Genomic DNA, 17,339 nt, shown 5'->3' on the forward strand with positions numbered 1-17,339 from the left:
GATCGTCGCACAGATGACAAAATGGTAGATATCGAAATAGATGACAGAGGGATACAAAAACAATTAAAATCGCTCAAAAGAGGAAAGGCTGCTGGACCTGATGGCATACCAGTTCGATTTTCCACAGAGTATGTGAAGGAACTTGCCCCCCTGCTTGCAGCGGTGTACCGTAGGTCTCTAGAAGAGCGTAGCGTTCCAAAAGATTGGAAAAGGGTACAGGTCATCCCCGTTTTCAAGAAGGGTCATCGAACAGATGTGCAGAACTATAGACCTATATCTCTGACAACGATCACTTGTATAATTTTGGAACATGTATTATGTTCAAGTATGATGACTTTTATGGAGACTAGAAATCTACTCTGAAGGAATGAGCATGGGTTTCAAAAAAGACGATTGTGTGAAACCCAGCTCGCACTATTCGTCCATGAGACTCAGAGGGCCATAGACACGGGCTCCCAGGTAGATGTCGCGTTTCTTGACTTCCGCAAGGCGTTTGATACAGTTCCCCCCAGTTGTTTAAGGAACAAAGTAAGAGCGGACCAATTGAGTGATTGGATTGAAGAGTTCCTAGATAACAGAATGCAGCATGTCATTCTCAATGGAGAGAAGTCTTCCGAAGTAAGAGTGATTTCAGGTGTGCCGCAGGGGTGTGCTGTAGGACTGTTGCTATTCACAATATATATAAATAACCTTGTGGATAACATCGGAAGTTCACTGAGGCTTTTTGTGGATGATGCTGTAGTATATCGAGAGGTTGTAACAATGGAAAATTGTACTGAAATGCAGGAGGATCAGCAACGAATTGACGCATGGTGCAGGGAATGGCAATTGAATCTTAATGTAGACAAGTGTAATGTGCTGCGAATACATAGAAAGAAAGATCCTTTATCATTTAGCTACAATTTAGCATGTCAGCAACTGGAAGCAGTTAATTCCATAAATTATCTGGGAGTAGGCATTAAGAGTGATATAGAATGGAATGACCATATAAAATTAATTGTCGGTAAAGCAGATGCCAGACAGATTCATTGGAAGAATCCTAAGGAAATGCAATCCGAAAACAAAGGAAGTAGGTTACAGTACACTTGTTTGCCCACTGCTTGCATACTGCTCACCGGTGTGGGATCCGTACCAGATAGGGTTGATAGAAGAGGTAGGGAAGATACAATAGAGAGCAGCGCGCTTCGTTACAGGATCATTTAGTAATCGCGAAAGCGTTAGGGAGATTATAGATAAACTCCAGTGGAAGACTCTGCTAGAGAGATGCTCAGTAGCTCGGTACGGGCTTTTGTTGAAGTTTCGAGAACATACCTTCACCGAGGAATCAAGCAGTATATTGCTCCCTCCTACGTATATCTCGTGAAGAGACCACGAGGATAAAATCACAGATATTAGAGCCCACACAGAGGCATACCGATAATTTTTCTTTCCATGAACAGTACGAGACTGGAATGGAAGGGAGTACTGATAGAGGTACTCAAGGTACCCTCGGCCACGCGGAGTATGGATGTGGACATGGATGTGGATGTAGGTGTAGATTACACTGGAGGCATGTCAATGGGGAAGAAGTAGAGTATCTCATCCCCTTGTTTCGTAAAAGTTGTGTGCTGGTCAGACACCTCCAAGGTTGACCGCGTGTCTTTTGTGGACACTGTTCTCTTTTATGTGGGCAAAGGGATCATTTGCTTTAGGTGTGCTTTGAACTAAATGGATTGTTGTATTATTCACATCATACATTCTGAAGACTACAGCGATGGCAGTGGGATATATGTCTTAAATGCACTATGAAGGGCCACTGCATCTTGCCATAGGTAGGTGCTACTCACAGGCTTTTGAATGAAAAGGGGAGGGGGGGGGGGGGGTGTCCAAGCAGAGCACGTAATTAAAAGTTTGGTTGTATTATGAGCAAAACTGATGGTATTTCGTGAAGTGCCACGGGCTGTCCAGGCAATCCAAGATGCTTCTTAAAAGGGCCCACCAAAGGACATTGACTCTTCAAATGCTCAGACTGATCCCACACTTTCAAACCCAAGGGTGGAAAAGCTGGCAGAGTGTGTTAGTTATCTGTGTTGTTGTTGGTGGTGGTGTATTTGTTAAATACTACAGAAGGACAGGCATCAAAGAAGTGGCCCGTCTTGCATAGCTTCAAAAAGGATTGTCTGCATTGTTAACTCTGCTTGAGGAAGACCACCCATGTAAAGAAATGTCAGGACAAACAGCATTAGAGTGACTGTTCCCTTTTTGATTTTAATCAATGGTCTTAGTGTCTATCAGTGAAATGTGAAGAACATTTCTGTATGGAATTTTATGACAAAATTAACTCATGATAATGGAATAATTCAAGATAACACAAGCTTCTGGATGATTAGTTCTGATAAATTCATATTATTTGGTATCATTAAAACCAGCATTTAAATGTGATTTAGGATATAACTGTTTTTAAATTATAGTTGTTAAGGTTGGCCACTTTGGTCCTACTTGTATACATTTGTATATGATGGCATAGCGCAATGACAAAATAGATTGGTGGGAAAGGCACAGAGACGGTCAGCTATTAGAAGATAGACTGAAGGGTATGGAGGGAATACTGCCAAGTTTAACTGGTGACTGATATGGAGACAATATGGGGACTTCAGTGGGGACTTGAGTTAGTCCACACGTATCCATTTTAGAAGTAATGATGATCCGTGGATTAGCAGATTGGGGACTTCTCTTTGTGACTTAGAAGGATCATGATATTTTAGGTTCTAGCAGGAGTGAATTTGGGCCATGGACTTGAAAATGTCAAAACCATCAGTCATAGAAGGAGCTGAGTTTCCCAAATTGTGTGAGTTTCTGAACATTGCTTTTTGCCTAGAGTATACTGCGATTTAGAAGATTTCTGTGTGGTTGAACTGTAAGAGCTTTGAGCATTTAGTGGGTGCATCTCAGCTTGGAATACATACGCCAGTGGCATAATATCTGAGCGGTAAAATTGTGTTGGAAAGTATGGTCAGGCTCAAGAACAGTTAGCACAGTTTTTTGCCAATTGTAAATGACAGGTTTCAGACTGTTTGGTAAATTGGCCATAGCTGAAGTGACAAGATAATTAGTACCATTGGTAAACTATTTATATTAAATAAACAAGAGCAATTTAAACAGGTTCATGGTGTCAGGTAGTTTTATTTGCCAAATCCAACTCCAGGTACATATATTTAAATATAACATAGCTGCCAGGTCTGCTAGGGCATTATAAACTTGAGATCATCATAAAGAAAACTGTTTTGTAGTAGTCTACAATAGGTCCTAGGCATAGTCTAATGTGCCAAAGTTCAGACAAAATAAAACTGTATATTTACATTTCCTTCCCCAGGAAGAGTTGGAGCTCCTAATAGGGAATCTTTAGTCGCAAGCTAGCACTTACAAATTTATGCATTTCCAACAATGCATTGGATGGAGGACCAGCAACCAAGCAACTATTATTTGTAACTGTGGCAGAAACCTTAATAAATAACTTTTAAATCTGTCAATAGACTAAGAGAGAAGAACTACATAATTTGGTTTCAAAAATGGGAGTTACTATTTCTTAATCATCTAGGTTCTTTGGAAAACAAGTTGACAATTTTGATATCTACAGGTTTAGCATCTATTTGCACCAATGACATACTCTGTTTTAACCCAAAGTGGATGTCATTCCTATGCTTGGTGCTGAGCATGTGGACTTTCATATTGGTAAGTAGTTGTAAATATTCCCAACTGCTAAATAACTCGCGACAAGAAGTTTTTGGACTTGCTCTCGAAATGATTCTAAAGACGCTTCTTTGCACAATGTTTTGAGAAGGAGAAGAAATTCTAAGAAATAATCTACTTTCTGCCACTGCTAGTTATTGTGTACAGTATCACAGTAAACTACTCTGGCTGTACCCAGTAGGAAATCTGTAGGAGAGTAAAATTGACGAGGGAATCAGAGACAGTGGTTGTGTGTGAGTTGCATTTGTTTGAATGTGCGAGTGTGTATGTTGCCTAATTCAGAAGGAGGCCTTTTGTTTGAAAGCTTACTCGTCTGCCAGTATTTTTGTTGTCTGTCTCTGACTCAATGTCTCCACTATACGGTGAGTAGCAGTCTATACATTTCATAATATTGTCATTAGTACATCCATTCTTGTGGCCAATGAAGGATGTCCACCAATCTCTCTATTCGTCTCTTCGCTTATTCCTTTCTGGGGTGAGATGGCCAGTGTTGATCCAGAATGGTTCTCTAGATTTTAATCAAGAGCATGGTAAGTTGTTGAACGATTCATGAACTGGTAAATCTCTTGGTCTTTCAAATTTCATCAATTGTACCTATCATTCTTTAGAGAAGACACGGCATTCACATTTCTCACCACAGTTGGCAGTGGCTGGGACTTGTCCTGTTGAAGAATAACATGTGAAGTTCCCCGAAGGAAGGGCAGTATCCACAGCACAAAATCTCGCTCATATAAAAGTCGGTGTTTACATTGCTCACACAGGGTGTATACGCGGACAAGGAAAAAAAATTCCCGGATTTGCCAGTTAAAAATACACTTTCTCCCAGACGAAAATACACTTTTTCCGTGTTAAATGACAGGATACTTTCCCTCGGAGCTGTAAAACTTATCAATCCTCTGAAGGGTTAAGGTTTCATGCACCGGCTTGAAATTCCCGGCACGTTAGCACACGACCGAGAGCGGGGGTGGGAATAATAATAATTATATGCAGCCACAAGTACGCATATTACAAAAGTATAAATTCGAATTCCACCAAACTCGGCAAGTTACTTTCCGAAGCACTGAAATCGAGTCAATCATAATGCCACGTGATCTCACCAGCCAATGAAGGCAGGTATTCGAAGCATAGGACATGTGATGTAGTCAGTCAACAGCAACATCACTGTTAAATAGCACGAACACACGAGTAGGAAAAGTTAATGGTTTAAATTAATATACAAGTGTGGCTGCAAGGGAAGCTACGCTTTCACTTATAATACTGGTCTCGAAGATCAATTAGCCAACAGAAAAGCTAAGGTTTCACGTATAAATTGGTCTTTTTCTACGAGTGTTATAATCCAAGAGCATCGGAATTTCATAGACCATACTAAAATACCCAATACCGCTTAAGTGTACATTTGTATGTCCAGATTGACAATGAAGTAGGTCCCAACCTGAAATTAAGCTTTTCAGTCTGATTTTCGGGATGTAAATTTTCTTGGAGTATCAATACTGTATTATCTCGTGTTTGGTTCTTTATAATCATGGCATTGAATGAAATAAAGACTTGCACCTGATGGCCGAACTTCCCAAATAGGGGCCTCCCGGCGAACGATGCCATACGCTCATTTCATTTTATCGATAGTGCCATACGTGCCAGAAGAAGAAAACGTTGTTATCCAGAAAACAGTTGAAACTAGTCAATAGTATGGAACGAAACACTTCGTTTCAAATACACTGACTGCCTCAGCGGAAAAGATTAACAACAACTAAATTTCTTTAGTAAACCGACGAAAATAACTTCACCCTTCTGCAAGGTGATTAATGCTTGTCTGTTATAAACCTGGAATTAAAATAAAACCAAAAAACTGCAATGAGTAAAGTATTTTAGCCTTCCATAGTTATGTGATTTATTTTATCTATGAATCTACGAAATCTATGAATTGATGGCTCCTGGCCACAAAACTCCGTTTTGTTTTCATTTGACGTGAGATCTGTAAACAAAGACGAAATAGCAAAATAATTAAATGTAGACACTGCCTCCCAGAAAAATTTTCCGGGTAGCATCTGGCTGCTTGCTACAACCACACTTCCAAGTAGCCAGAAGTGGGAGAATGTACTGTTCATACGCGACTGGCATCTTCTTTAATGAAGCTAACGTAAACAATTGTGATGTCACGCTCATCACAAGCAGTTTGCTGTTATGAAGTATTGCGTAGTCTTTCGTCCTAATGCATTTAACACATTTTGTTGTTGGCAGACATTTGCGTGTGCAGTTTGTTTTCTTGTAAATGGCGCATTTCCTTTGCAACTTTAAGTTTTACTTAATTTTTTCCTCCTGTTTATGTTTTATTGTTGCAATATAATTCTGCAGTAGCGAGGTAGAGTAATATTCTTTGTTAGGCTATCAGTTGTTAGCAATCAAAATTTCAAAAATTTAATTGAAAAACTAAAACTCTGAAAAATTTCCGGAGTTCTAAAAAATTCACGTGTTTTCCCGGTTTTCTCCCGGATGAGAAAATTCACAGATTTTTCCTGGATCTCCCAGGGCGTATACACCCTGTCACAATATATAATAATCAAAGATGCATGGTATATTCACTAATGTCTACCATACATGGCATTTGTCCACTAATCTGTTCAAGAGTGCTGACTGCTAAACTGGAGTAACCCATGGGGATGTCCAATATATGTAATCATTGCTATATGACAGGAGCAAATATGACTTACCAAAAAACAATACAATATTTCACTCAATAAGCCAATAAAGGGTCACACCATTAGCAGTCTGAAGTGTTTGTGGTTTCTGGAAGATGGAAGCTATCACAATTCCACACAAGCTCACCAAACAAAAAAATTAGTCAACCCAAAAAGCAAACAAGCCTCTACCTGAGCATACGGAAGTAGTGATAAGCGAGACATGTTTCAATTGGACATAGAATGTTAACATGGGTAAACATAAGGACATGACATGTTAGTGTTTCACGGTGCATTGTTCAATGTATCTCCAAGCAGTGGTGTGACACATACGGCCACAAAACGCAACATGAGAATAGTGGTCGGAAAAAGATCCTGACTGAGAGGGACCAGAAATACAGTTCATGGCTTGTGAATCAAAATCACTTCCAAATCTGACAGGAATTACTGCAGGCAGAGAATAAAGGTCCATCCCTGCCTGTTAGTGAGAGAACATTGTGATGGTAGTGGGTGCAACGAACATTTGAAGTCAGTGGCCTCTAGTGAGGCGACTCAAAGATGACAACAGCACACTTCATTGGGCTGGAAGAATGTGTGCCCCTATTGCATCTCAAATGGCCCACAAAATCACCTGACCTAAACCCCCAATTAAAATCTGAGAAACATGCTGGAACAGTGGGAAAAACACCATCAGCATCCCTGAAATTTGGCAGAATTGCGCAACCAAATCCTCAGTGAGTGGCATAATGTGGATGTAACATACCTGAACAACATTGTGGACTCCTTTCCTAACTGAATCCAGGTGGTTATCAAGTCCAGAGGCAGAATTACACATTATTAAATGATGTCTGTAATGATTTCTCTAGGGATGACTTTTTTTTTTTTTTGTCCGGTGAGTGTTACAGAACACAAGTTCACAGCAGTGCAGTGCCATCAACGCAGTTTAGTTCACACTTGTTTTGGTGTACAACTGCTGAACAACACCGAGTATGGTACCTTGTTCTTCCTCCAAGTGCTTGTCTGCCAACTACTCTTACAGATATTACTGAAAAGCAAGGGGAAACTACAGCCACACCTGAGGGCATGCAGCTTTACTGTATAGTTAAATGATGGCATCCTCTTGGGTAATATATTCCAGAGATAAAATAGTCCCCCACTTGGATCTCTGGGACTTCTCAAGAGGACATCATTACAGGAGGAAGAAGACTGGCATTATACGGATTGGAGCATGGAATGTCTGGCTGCTTAATCAAGCAAGTAGGTTAGAAAATTTAAAAAGGGAAATGGATAGGTTAAAGTTAGATATAGTGGGAATTAGTGAAGGTCGGTGGCAGGAGGTACAAGACTTTTGATCAGGTGAATACAGGGTTATAAATACAAAATCAAATATGGGTAATGCAGGAGTAGGTTAAATAATGAATAAAAAAATAGGAGTGCGGGTAAGCTACTACAAACAGCATAGTGAACGCATTATTGTAGCCAAGATAGACATGAAGCCCATGCCTACTACAGTAGTACAAGTTTATATGCCAACTAGTTCCGCAGATGGTGAAGAGATTGTAGAACTGTATGGTGCAATAAAAGAAATTATTTAGATAGTTAAGGGAGATGAAAATTTATTAGTCATGGGGGACTGGAATTTGATAGTAGGAAAATGAAGAAAAGGAAAAGTAGTAGGTGAATATGGACTCGGGGTAAGGAATGAAAGAGGAAGCTGCCTGGTAGAATTTTGCACAGAGCATAATTTAATGACAGCTAATACTTGGTTTAAGAATTATGAAAGAAGGTGGTATACGTAGAAGAGACCTGGGGCCCTATTCTGAATCTTTCCGCCATTTTGCCAATCAGCTCAGTACGCAAACTCACCAAACAGTCTTGTTTTCGAAGGAGAGCCCCAACATTATTCTGTAACCATTTCAGAAGCTATGATGAATGGTCCTAGCGAACCAAAACACTTATCAGTTCTGCTCGCTCCAATCAATCAAAAGCAATCTGCCTCAGATCCGCCCATGTGCACTGCCATGCCACAGCGGCACGAACCCAAAGTGGCTAGCAGCCGACACAGGCGTGCTATTCTCCACAGTACCGAAAAGTGTGGTTAGAGTATGTAATACTGTTCAAATTTCGCTGACCATGTGCTTTCATGAAGGAATGATAATGATAGAATATTGACTGTGTTCTGGAAACTGTCATAAATGTCATGTCATGTCATGTCATGACATTTTATTCTCATTCACACTGACGTTTTGTTTAGGATTTTACATTTTGGAATATGAGTTAGGAATGGAGTGTAGTACCATAAACACCTGAAAAATTAATCATTTTTTCTGTTTTCCGTTGTTCCATAGTTGCTTCAAAATTCATGGAGGTACGTTATGTCTTTGCAAATAATTTGAAGGCAGTTTGTGTATTGCCATACATGTTTTGCTTCTTTTATTCGTGAAGCTGCTTCATAAATAAAAGAAGCGAAGCACTTATGGCAATAAACAAACTGCATTCAATAAGTTGCAAAGATGGAGCACATCTACACAAACCCAAAACATTGTTTAAGAGACAGGTTTGTAGCCTATCACCGACATTACTCAATCTGTATACTGAGCAAGCAGTAAAGGAAATGAAAGAAAAAATTGGGAGTAGGAATTAAAATCCATGGAGAAGAAATAAAAACTTTGAGGTTTGCCAATGACATTGTAATTCTGTCAGAGACAGCAAAGCACCTGGAAGAGCAGCTGAACGGAATGGACAGTGTCTTGGAAGGAGGATATAAGATGAACATCAACAAAAGCAAAACATGGATAATGGAATTTAGTCGAATAAAATCGGGTGATGCCGAGGGAATTAGATTAGGAAATTTGCCACTTAAAGTAGTACAAGAGTTTTGCAATTTGGGGAGCAAAAGAACCGATGATGGTCCAAGTGGAGAGGATATAAAATGTAGACTGGCTATTGCAAGGAAAGCGTTTCTTAAGAAGAGAACTTTGTTAACATTGAGTATAATTTAAATGTCAGGAAGTATTTTCTGAAAATATTTGTATGAAGTGTAGCCATGTATGGAAGTGAAACATGGACAGTAAATAGTTTAGACAAGAAGAGAATAGAAGCTTTCGAAATGTGGTGCTACAGAAGAATGCTGAAGATTAGAAGGGTAGATCATGTAACTAGACAGGATGTACTGAATAGAAAAGGGGAGAAGAGGAATTTGTAGCATAACTTGTCTAAAAGATGTGATCTGTCCACTGTCCACGGTAATCAAACACCCCGTTAAAAACAATGTCCCACCTTTTGCAATATCCAGAGGGGTCATCACGAATCACGGTGACTTCAGCGTAATTACTGTCTTCGAATGAAATTGTTATTTCTGTTTGTTTCATTGCGTATTTCTTTTAGTTACCTCCTGTACTACATAGAAGGAGCTCTTTCTCTGTACTGTCCAAGACTCATTGAGCTATCAAGTAACAGAAACTCCAGGGTGGAATCTCAACAATGAAAGGAAAAAGACAGACTGCTACTTACCATAAAGTGACACATTTAAGTTGTAGACTGTCACAATTAAAACGCCTTTGCACATGAGTTCCTGTGTAACTTATGTACCCACTGTCACCAACTCCACTTCCAGACTGCAATGTGACTGGTTTACTGGAGAAACTTTTCCAGCTCCTGTCAACAGCAGGCGAAGCTGGCATTGAATTGTAAAGCTGATACATGTTAGGGCTCAACAGCAGCTTCACCTGTTGTTGACAATAGCTTGAAAAGTTTCTCCAGTGAACCAGTCACATCAGAGTATGGAATTGGGGCTGGTGACAGTGGGTACACAAGTTACATAGAAGCTCATGTGTAAGTGTCTTATAATTGTGACAGTCAGCAACTTAAGGTGTCATCTTTAAAGTAAGTAGCAATATATCTTTTCCTTACACTGTTGACACTCATCAAGCTATGTCACTTGGCAGTGACACATCAAAGTAACCTTTAGGTTCAGCACAGCTTTCTTTTTCCACCATTAGTTTTGCACCTGAGCCTGACTTTCATGTGTGTTACCTGTTCAAAGCTCAGTACAAATAGGCAATATTAATCCCATAAAATACAATTATTGTTTGTTCAGGTTGGAGCACTAATAAACTAATGTAGTGTGTTAAAAACACTCCCTCTTCAATTCACACTACATATACAGAGTAAATGTATTACAGTGGTGTTTGCAACTGCCACCCAAAAAGCAACTGTGTCTCATAAGCTACCTCCTAATATGAAGATATTCAAACTCTGGAACTTAGGCAGAAATAACTGTTCTTTTAGAGACACTGGACAAATATTTTGTCTTCTACAATTCTACTACAAAAATTGAATCATCTGTCATTGGCTACTCACAATGAAAACCGCAGTGTCACCTTGGATTATGTGGACCTAGAGGGATTCGAGACTGATCCCACATTTTCAATATCATGAATAGCTCACTAACTGAAGAAAGCAACTATGTGATGGTTTGTGGGGGTTGAAGGGACCACACTACAAAGGTCATCAGTCCCAGCAACTACGTGAAAAAGCAATATATAACAGAATAGCACCCATAAAATCAAATATTATTTACTAGGACAATGCGATGGGAACACATACCTCGAGCAACTCCTTCACATCCTGCAACATGGATTCCACATCCTGGTAAGTATCAGCTAATTTGTTCATAGAATCTATCAGATTCTGAATAGCATCCGGCTTTGCACTGAATGCTGCACATCGGTCGACCAGTTCCTGCAAATATAACACCACTGACCTAACTTTTCAATTATTAGTTACAAACATTTTGAAAACATATCACATAGCAAGTAACATATCACAAAAATATGTTTGTGACCAGTAACATATAAAGAAACACTAAATATCATAATTACCTGTCATGTGTAAGAAGAAAGCTACATATCTGAAAACATAATTAATACACTCCCACATATCACACTGTCTACTGTAAAATACCCTTTCAATTCAATCCCACTTATCTTTTATTAAGAGCCTACTAAAGTATTTTGTCCCTTTAATGCACTTCTTTTCTTACACAAAATGCACTGCTTTACCATCAATGATACATTTTCAACCAGCTATGGAACACTCGTAAAATTTGTCAACAAGCAATGGGCAAGTTACCAGACAGCACAAGGGACAGTGTCAGCTGTTATTAACAGGTGGATAAAATATTCCCAATATTCAAGTCATGTAATTTCAAATAAAATTTTTGAGCTCGGTTGCTAAGAAAGAATCTGAGAACAAACAGTAATAAGCACCACAAACATCTCTCTTAGTCACACTCCGAATCTCCAGTTACTGATAACATTTCTCAAGTAAAGTAGGGAGGATGGATGGAAGGAAAGGTAAGTTAGGGTTAGCAGCTTGTTGATAACAATGTTACTACTCATTAGGTACACAGCACATCCATAGATTGGGAACATATAGTGAATAAAATTGGCCATGTCCTTTTCAAAGGAATCATCTTGACATTTGCCTTAACCTAAATCCGACTGACTGGACGCGGATCTTCCTGAATGTAAGTTCGTGTCTTACCAATGCACTTTGTCATAAGCAAATTATAGTTTGTTTCTCAACAACACGTCCAGATCTGACTAAGTGCTTCGTGAAGGAAGAATATTTTCATGTATGCACAGTAAACAATGTTTAGAGACATGCAAAGAGAATGCATAAATAACAATAGCATTTTCAGTAATGAACAAATTACAAATCTATGTAAGCATCTTCATCTTAGCAAGGCATTACTAGCACATGAAAAGACCTTTAACTAATTGCTCATTAAGGATCTAAAAAACACCAGGAAATGAAAGCTGGGTAACATGCTGCACTGAAAAATGTTTAACTACATGGATGCTTCAAATTAGCATAGCATCAATTTCTCTGTTGTATGAGACCAATTAAGTCAAGCAAAGGCTAAAATGTGAAGAGAAGCAGAAGAGACAGTACGGAAAAAATGCTGTCCTAGAAGGCTTGATGACCAGTAGTAGAAGTGTGACACATGTGATGAAGGCTATTTTTCAAACTTATGCTTGTCTTATGTTACACAGCACACAATGAAACTTGACATGGTGGCAAGCTAAGCAGACATACAGAGAGAGAGAGAGAGAGAGAGAGAGAGAGAGAGAGAGAGAACCGATGCTGCACAAGTTGCTCATTACTGGTAATCCTGTGTAACTTCATTGCTTCAAGAATGTGTGAAGTTTCCAATGGGAGTACACAAATTAACATAGGTGACAGGAGTGTCATTTGCCACGTGACAAAATGGTGAAAATAGCAAGATTTTCTTCCTTGTAGAGCTCTTAAATCACTCATCTGTAAGACATCCCAATAAAAAAACATGTATCTTTCATTTAAACATACGAAACAAACTTCAGTCCATTGCTTAATGAATTATTTTATCCCTAGTGCCATGTTCAAAGGATTCTTGAAGACATTAAAGTGCCACAAAATGTGAAGATATTTAAGTGTCAGAAAACGTGAAGCTACTGGATGTCCACACTATTGTCTGGTGCTTCCTTTTCAAACATACCTGTGGAAGTGATTCTGGCTCTGAATGCAGTTTCAAGTAGTCAAGCTGAAGTGAGGCCATGAATACATCCAATTCTTGGTCCTTCTCATCAATCTTAGTACCAACTTTTCGTAACAGTTTTGCCTTTTCTTCACTGCAAAAGACATTTTTAAAATCCAGTTGTTACAAACACAGACAGACAGACAGACAGACAGACAGACAAACAGACACACACAAACAGACACACAAAAACAGACACAGAAAAAAATAACAGGGAAAAGGAGAGGAGAATTACATGTCTAGTAATACACATAGTAACGTGTTTTTTTTTTTTTTTTTTAAATTCACAAACCTGAATCTTTATCCAGATTTACCTAACTTTTCCTGTCCCTTTACTGATGGATGACATAAAACAAATTTATACAAACTTTAATAGGTGACATCCATGTAGTACCTTTAGAAGTAGGAACTACTACAAATCAATAAGTTGTATGGAGATCCTTTAAATGTGTCGCTAGTGTTGCTGCTGGAGTTTTAAGTCAATAAATAAATGTGATGACTATTGTTACAACAAAAAACTGAAATTTCAAATTAATGTTATAAAACTGAAAAGTTATTAAAGTTTAATGACAATGGAACATGACTACGGAAAATAACCACCAAAGCAATTTTATGCACACCCCATATGCCAGATTTGGCTAGTATGCAATTTCTTATGTCTTTTTGAGTTTAATATTAGTATGATTACATAGTTTATTGTGTGTGTGTATTTTCAGTGCCCTCTAGTTTAATTATTTTCATGTTTCATAGATCACAATGATGACACCTCGGCATGATGTGAAACGAGTTAGTTTTACAATTGTAGTTCACGTTCTCAGTGGAAAATATGGCAACATGCTGACCATTTACATGACTGCCTTAATTATGATGTTTTTAGCTGTGATTTATACTTAACTATGTTCAATATTCTCTCTCTCTCTCTCTCTCTCTCTCTCTCTCTCTCACACACACACACACTCACTCACTAGTAACATTGGAAGATAACCTTGATTAAAAATTTGTCATGCCCATGAGACATCGCATTGCAACCATGGAACATGACCTTTAGGCTTGAAAATGGCAAAGAAGAGAATCTCCAAAACTTTCTTCAGATGTGTCATATCCAGCTGAAAATACTCATTGATGATTATATGCTGCAGATTACTAATTGTGAGAATGTCAACCGCTAAGTTTGACCCACTGTTCCAAATAGTCTCAGATATTGATTACACCTGAGAGTTTTAGAGGACCAGTTGATGTGTGATAGAGTGCCTGAGTTTTTGGCAAAGCAGGAAAGTATGCATGTAGCACTGTGAACATGGCTGCTATCATCTTTAAACATGGGAGTGCCCACAGCATACTCATCAAGAAGATGGTCATCAAGAATGAGAAAACAAACATCCTGGTTCATTTCACAACAACTCAAAGGAGGGGGTCGAAGTTGTGGTATGAAAAATACCCCACACCATCAAAGAATACCTCTGCTCTGAACTACACCCTCCACACACTGTGAGTTGAATGGTTCAAATGGCTCTGAGCCTTATGCGACTTAACTTCTGAGGTCATCAGTCGCCGAGAACTTAGAACTAATCAAACCTAACTAACCTAAGAACATCACACACATCCATGCCCGAGGCAGGATTCGAACCTGCGACCGTAGCAGTCGCTCGGCTCCAGACTGTAGCGCCTAGAACCGCACGGCCACTCCGGCCGGCTGTGAGGTGAATGCTTCGATCCATTTGACATCTTGCATCATTTGCAAAGAAGCAATATTGAGACTTGTTGGACTACACTAAATGCCTCCTGTCAGCTACTGTTCAGTCTTTGTGTTTATTGGTTCACTAAATACATGCTGGTTTATGTGGCAATATGAGCAATAGCCTTTACCAAGATGCCCACTGCATACCGTTCACTTGACAATGTTCACTCAGGAATTGGTCGAGATGGTTGTGCATTTGCTGACAGCTGCAGTTCCTGTCAGATCTCAAACTGATTGGCTCTGACAAGGCTTTTTCAAGGTATAACACACCTCTCTAGTTTCTGTGCTTTGTAACAAGGCTGGCAGCTAATTGCAAATGTACTGACAATTTATATTCAGGAACATTTAAATCTTTTTTACCACAGGTGATAAATCACTAGAGTCAAATTATATCAATCAAATATATAAAGCAAGTGGTCAAAGCAATAAAATATGGATTAGGTATGAGAAAGTGAATGTCAGACACTCATTCACTGACAAAATCCTGAGAAGATATAGCTTTATTTGTAAAGGATGTAGCTTATGCAACTGATTTAAAATGTAAGGATGCTGTTCATACAGTATGGATCCTCCAAAAATGTGAGTGAATACCTGCAGAATTTACAATGAACTACAATCAGAGATTCATTCATCTACGGGCTAGATAAGAGGTAAGCCAAGGAACCAATCACTAACACTGGTACCTGAAAGTGTGACCATAACTCAAAGAGTGGTTATGATGCTGCTACACCATGTATCATCTGAGAAACACAGTATTTGGTTGCATAAGGGAAAACAATGTCGTATACTGTGTAATGTGTCTAAAAATAAACTAGAGTCTTGGATGTAGATCCACTAAGCATATTATGAACATTAGCATGTATATATCCATATCTTTGTGCCAATTTGAAGAGCCTTACATAGATTCTGAAATAAAACACAATTGTCAATTTTGAGCATGCCACAATTAAGATAATAATATCTTTTGCCTCATTTATTTAACCAGATGACAATCACAGATTTTACTTCAACGATTAAAACTTGAAGGAATATCAATAAAGTTGAGTGACCACAATGCTGGCATCAGTCAGTACACATTTCAGCAACATTTTTGTTCTTAAACAACTATATCCACACAGATGTGCTCATACATTTGCTATAACTACAATAAATGAAAACTTTATCTCATATACTGACTGGCTTTCAATGGAATACTACGATTTTTCTGGATTCAACATAAAACACTGATGTATTTTCAGTAAGCAGATATACAAGCAACACTAATTTTGGAACTCTATAGCTATTTCTGACTGAATGCACAATTTTATACCATCATACTACCTGTACAATGAAGATGCTTCATGTGCCTTCATGGGTACTAGTCGAGCAAATATGTCAGCTCCTGCTACTTCTGGATCATTAACATTAAACATAATGCCTTTCACAAGAGATGCACCTTTAACCTCTGGAAGAATGTCCAAGGGTGGGACCTCTTCATGATAGATGAACTCATTTTCATTTTTTGCTGCCTTTTTCTTTCCTTCCACAACATCATTTGTGAATGTTAAGGCTTCATTAATTGCCTATGTAAGAAAGAGAGATTTAAAATACAGCAGTTTTCAGTATATATTACTTAGGGAGGGGAAATGTACAAATGTGTGTGCATTCTAAAGGGACCAAAATGCTAAGGTCATTGATCCCTTGACTTACACACTACTTAAACTAACTTATGCTAAGAACAACACACACACACACACATACACACACACACACACACACACACACACACACACACACACACACACACACACGTGCCTGAGGGAGGACTCAAACCACTGGCAGGAGGGGCCACGCAATCCATGACATGGTGTCTCAGACTGCGCGACGACTCCGCTTGGCTAGGGAGGGGAGAAAAACAATAAATTATGAGACAGAATTGTTGGTCAATATTTACATTCAGGGACAAAAATGTATAGTATCGCTGATAGACACATCATGTACAAGTATAAGGGGCAGACTACATAGCCTTCAAGAACTGTGTGTTCATTTGTTGGGGACAGGAGAGGAATTTGGTGGGGGAGGTTGGAAAAGGAAGGGCAGGTCACTCATTCCTCTCCCGTCTCATACTGGGGACTTTCATGGGGGAGGTTAAAAAAGGAAGGGCAGGTCACTCAGTCCCCAGGATGAGACAGATCCCCATCTGTATTGAGGACAATGATGTAGGAAGCTGGCGGCAATGTTTACCCCTTTCAAGTTCACGAATATTTACATTATGTACGTCTATTGGACATTCATAAAGCTTCAATGACAGGTTACTCTTCTTTTACATTATTAATTTACAAGACACATTTGTAAATGTGGTAAGTGAATAACACATTCCTGCAGGTGTCAGCTGCTGGAGACAGATAGCAACAATCACAAAATAACTAACTCAGACACTAATCAATCTTTTCATAAACACATTAAAAAGAAGAAGAAGAAATGTGTTCATGCTTGGGTTATCTTCTACCTTGAAATAGTTTGCCATCTATAAGGTACAAACACTGATTTTAAAAAAAAAAAAAAAAAAAAAAAAAAAAAAAAAAAAAAAAAAAAAAAAAAAAATCAATGCATTTTTGTTTTGGCTACTCGAGTAAAC

General features: G+C 38.8%; 1 protein-coding gene across 3 annotated transcripts in view; it reads right to left on the reverse strand.

Annotated features, from left to right (window-relative positions):
- Positions 1 to 17,339, reverse strand: part of LOC126481221 (tyrosine-protein phosphatase non-receptor type 23-like) — a 158,706-nt gene that overhangs the window by 69,317 nt on the left and 72,050 nt on the right. For all 3 annotated transcript variants that reach the window (XM_050104825.1, XM_050104824.1, XM_050104826.1), the window contains exons 7-9: positions 16,043 to 16,284; positions 12,946 to 13,078; positions 11,013 to 11,147 (exon numbers count right to left, since the gene is read on the reverse strand). In XM_050104825.1, the coding sequence (XP_049960782.1) occupies positions 11,013 to 11,147; positions 12,946 to 13,078; positions 16,043 to 16,284 (510 nt within the window). The remainder of the gene's footprint in view (positions 1 to 11,012; positions 11,148 to 12,945; positions 13,079 to 16,042; positions 16,285 to 17,339) is intronic.

The sequence above is a fragment of the Schistocerca serialis genome, chromosome 5 (genome assembly GCF_023864345.2).
Source record: "Schistocerca serialis cubense isolate TAMUIC-IGC-003099 chromosome 5, iqSchSeri2.2, whole genome shotgun sequence".
In the NCBI taxonomy this organism is placed as follows: domain Eukaryota; kingdom Metazoa; phylum Arthropoda; class Insecta; order Orthoptera; family Acrididae; genus Schistocerca; species Schistocerca serialis.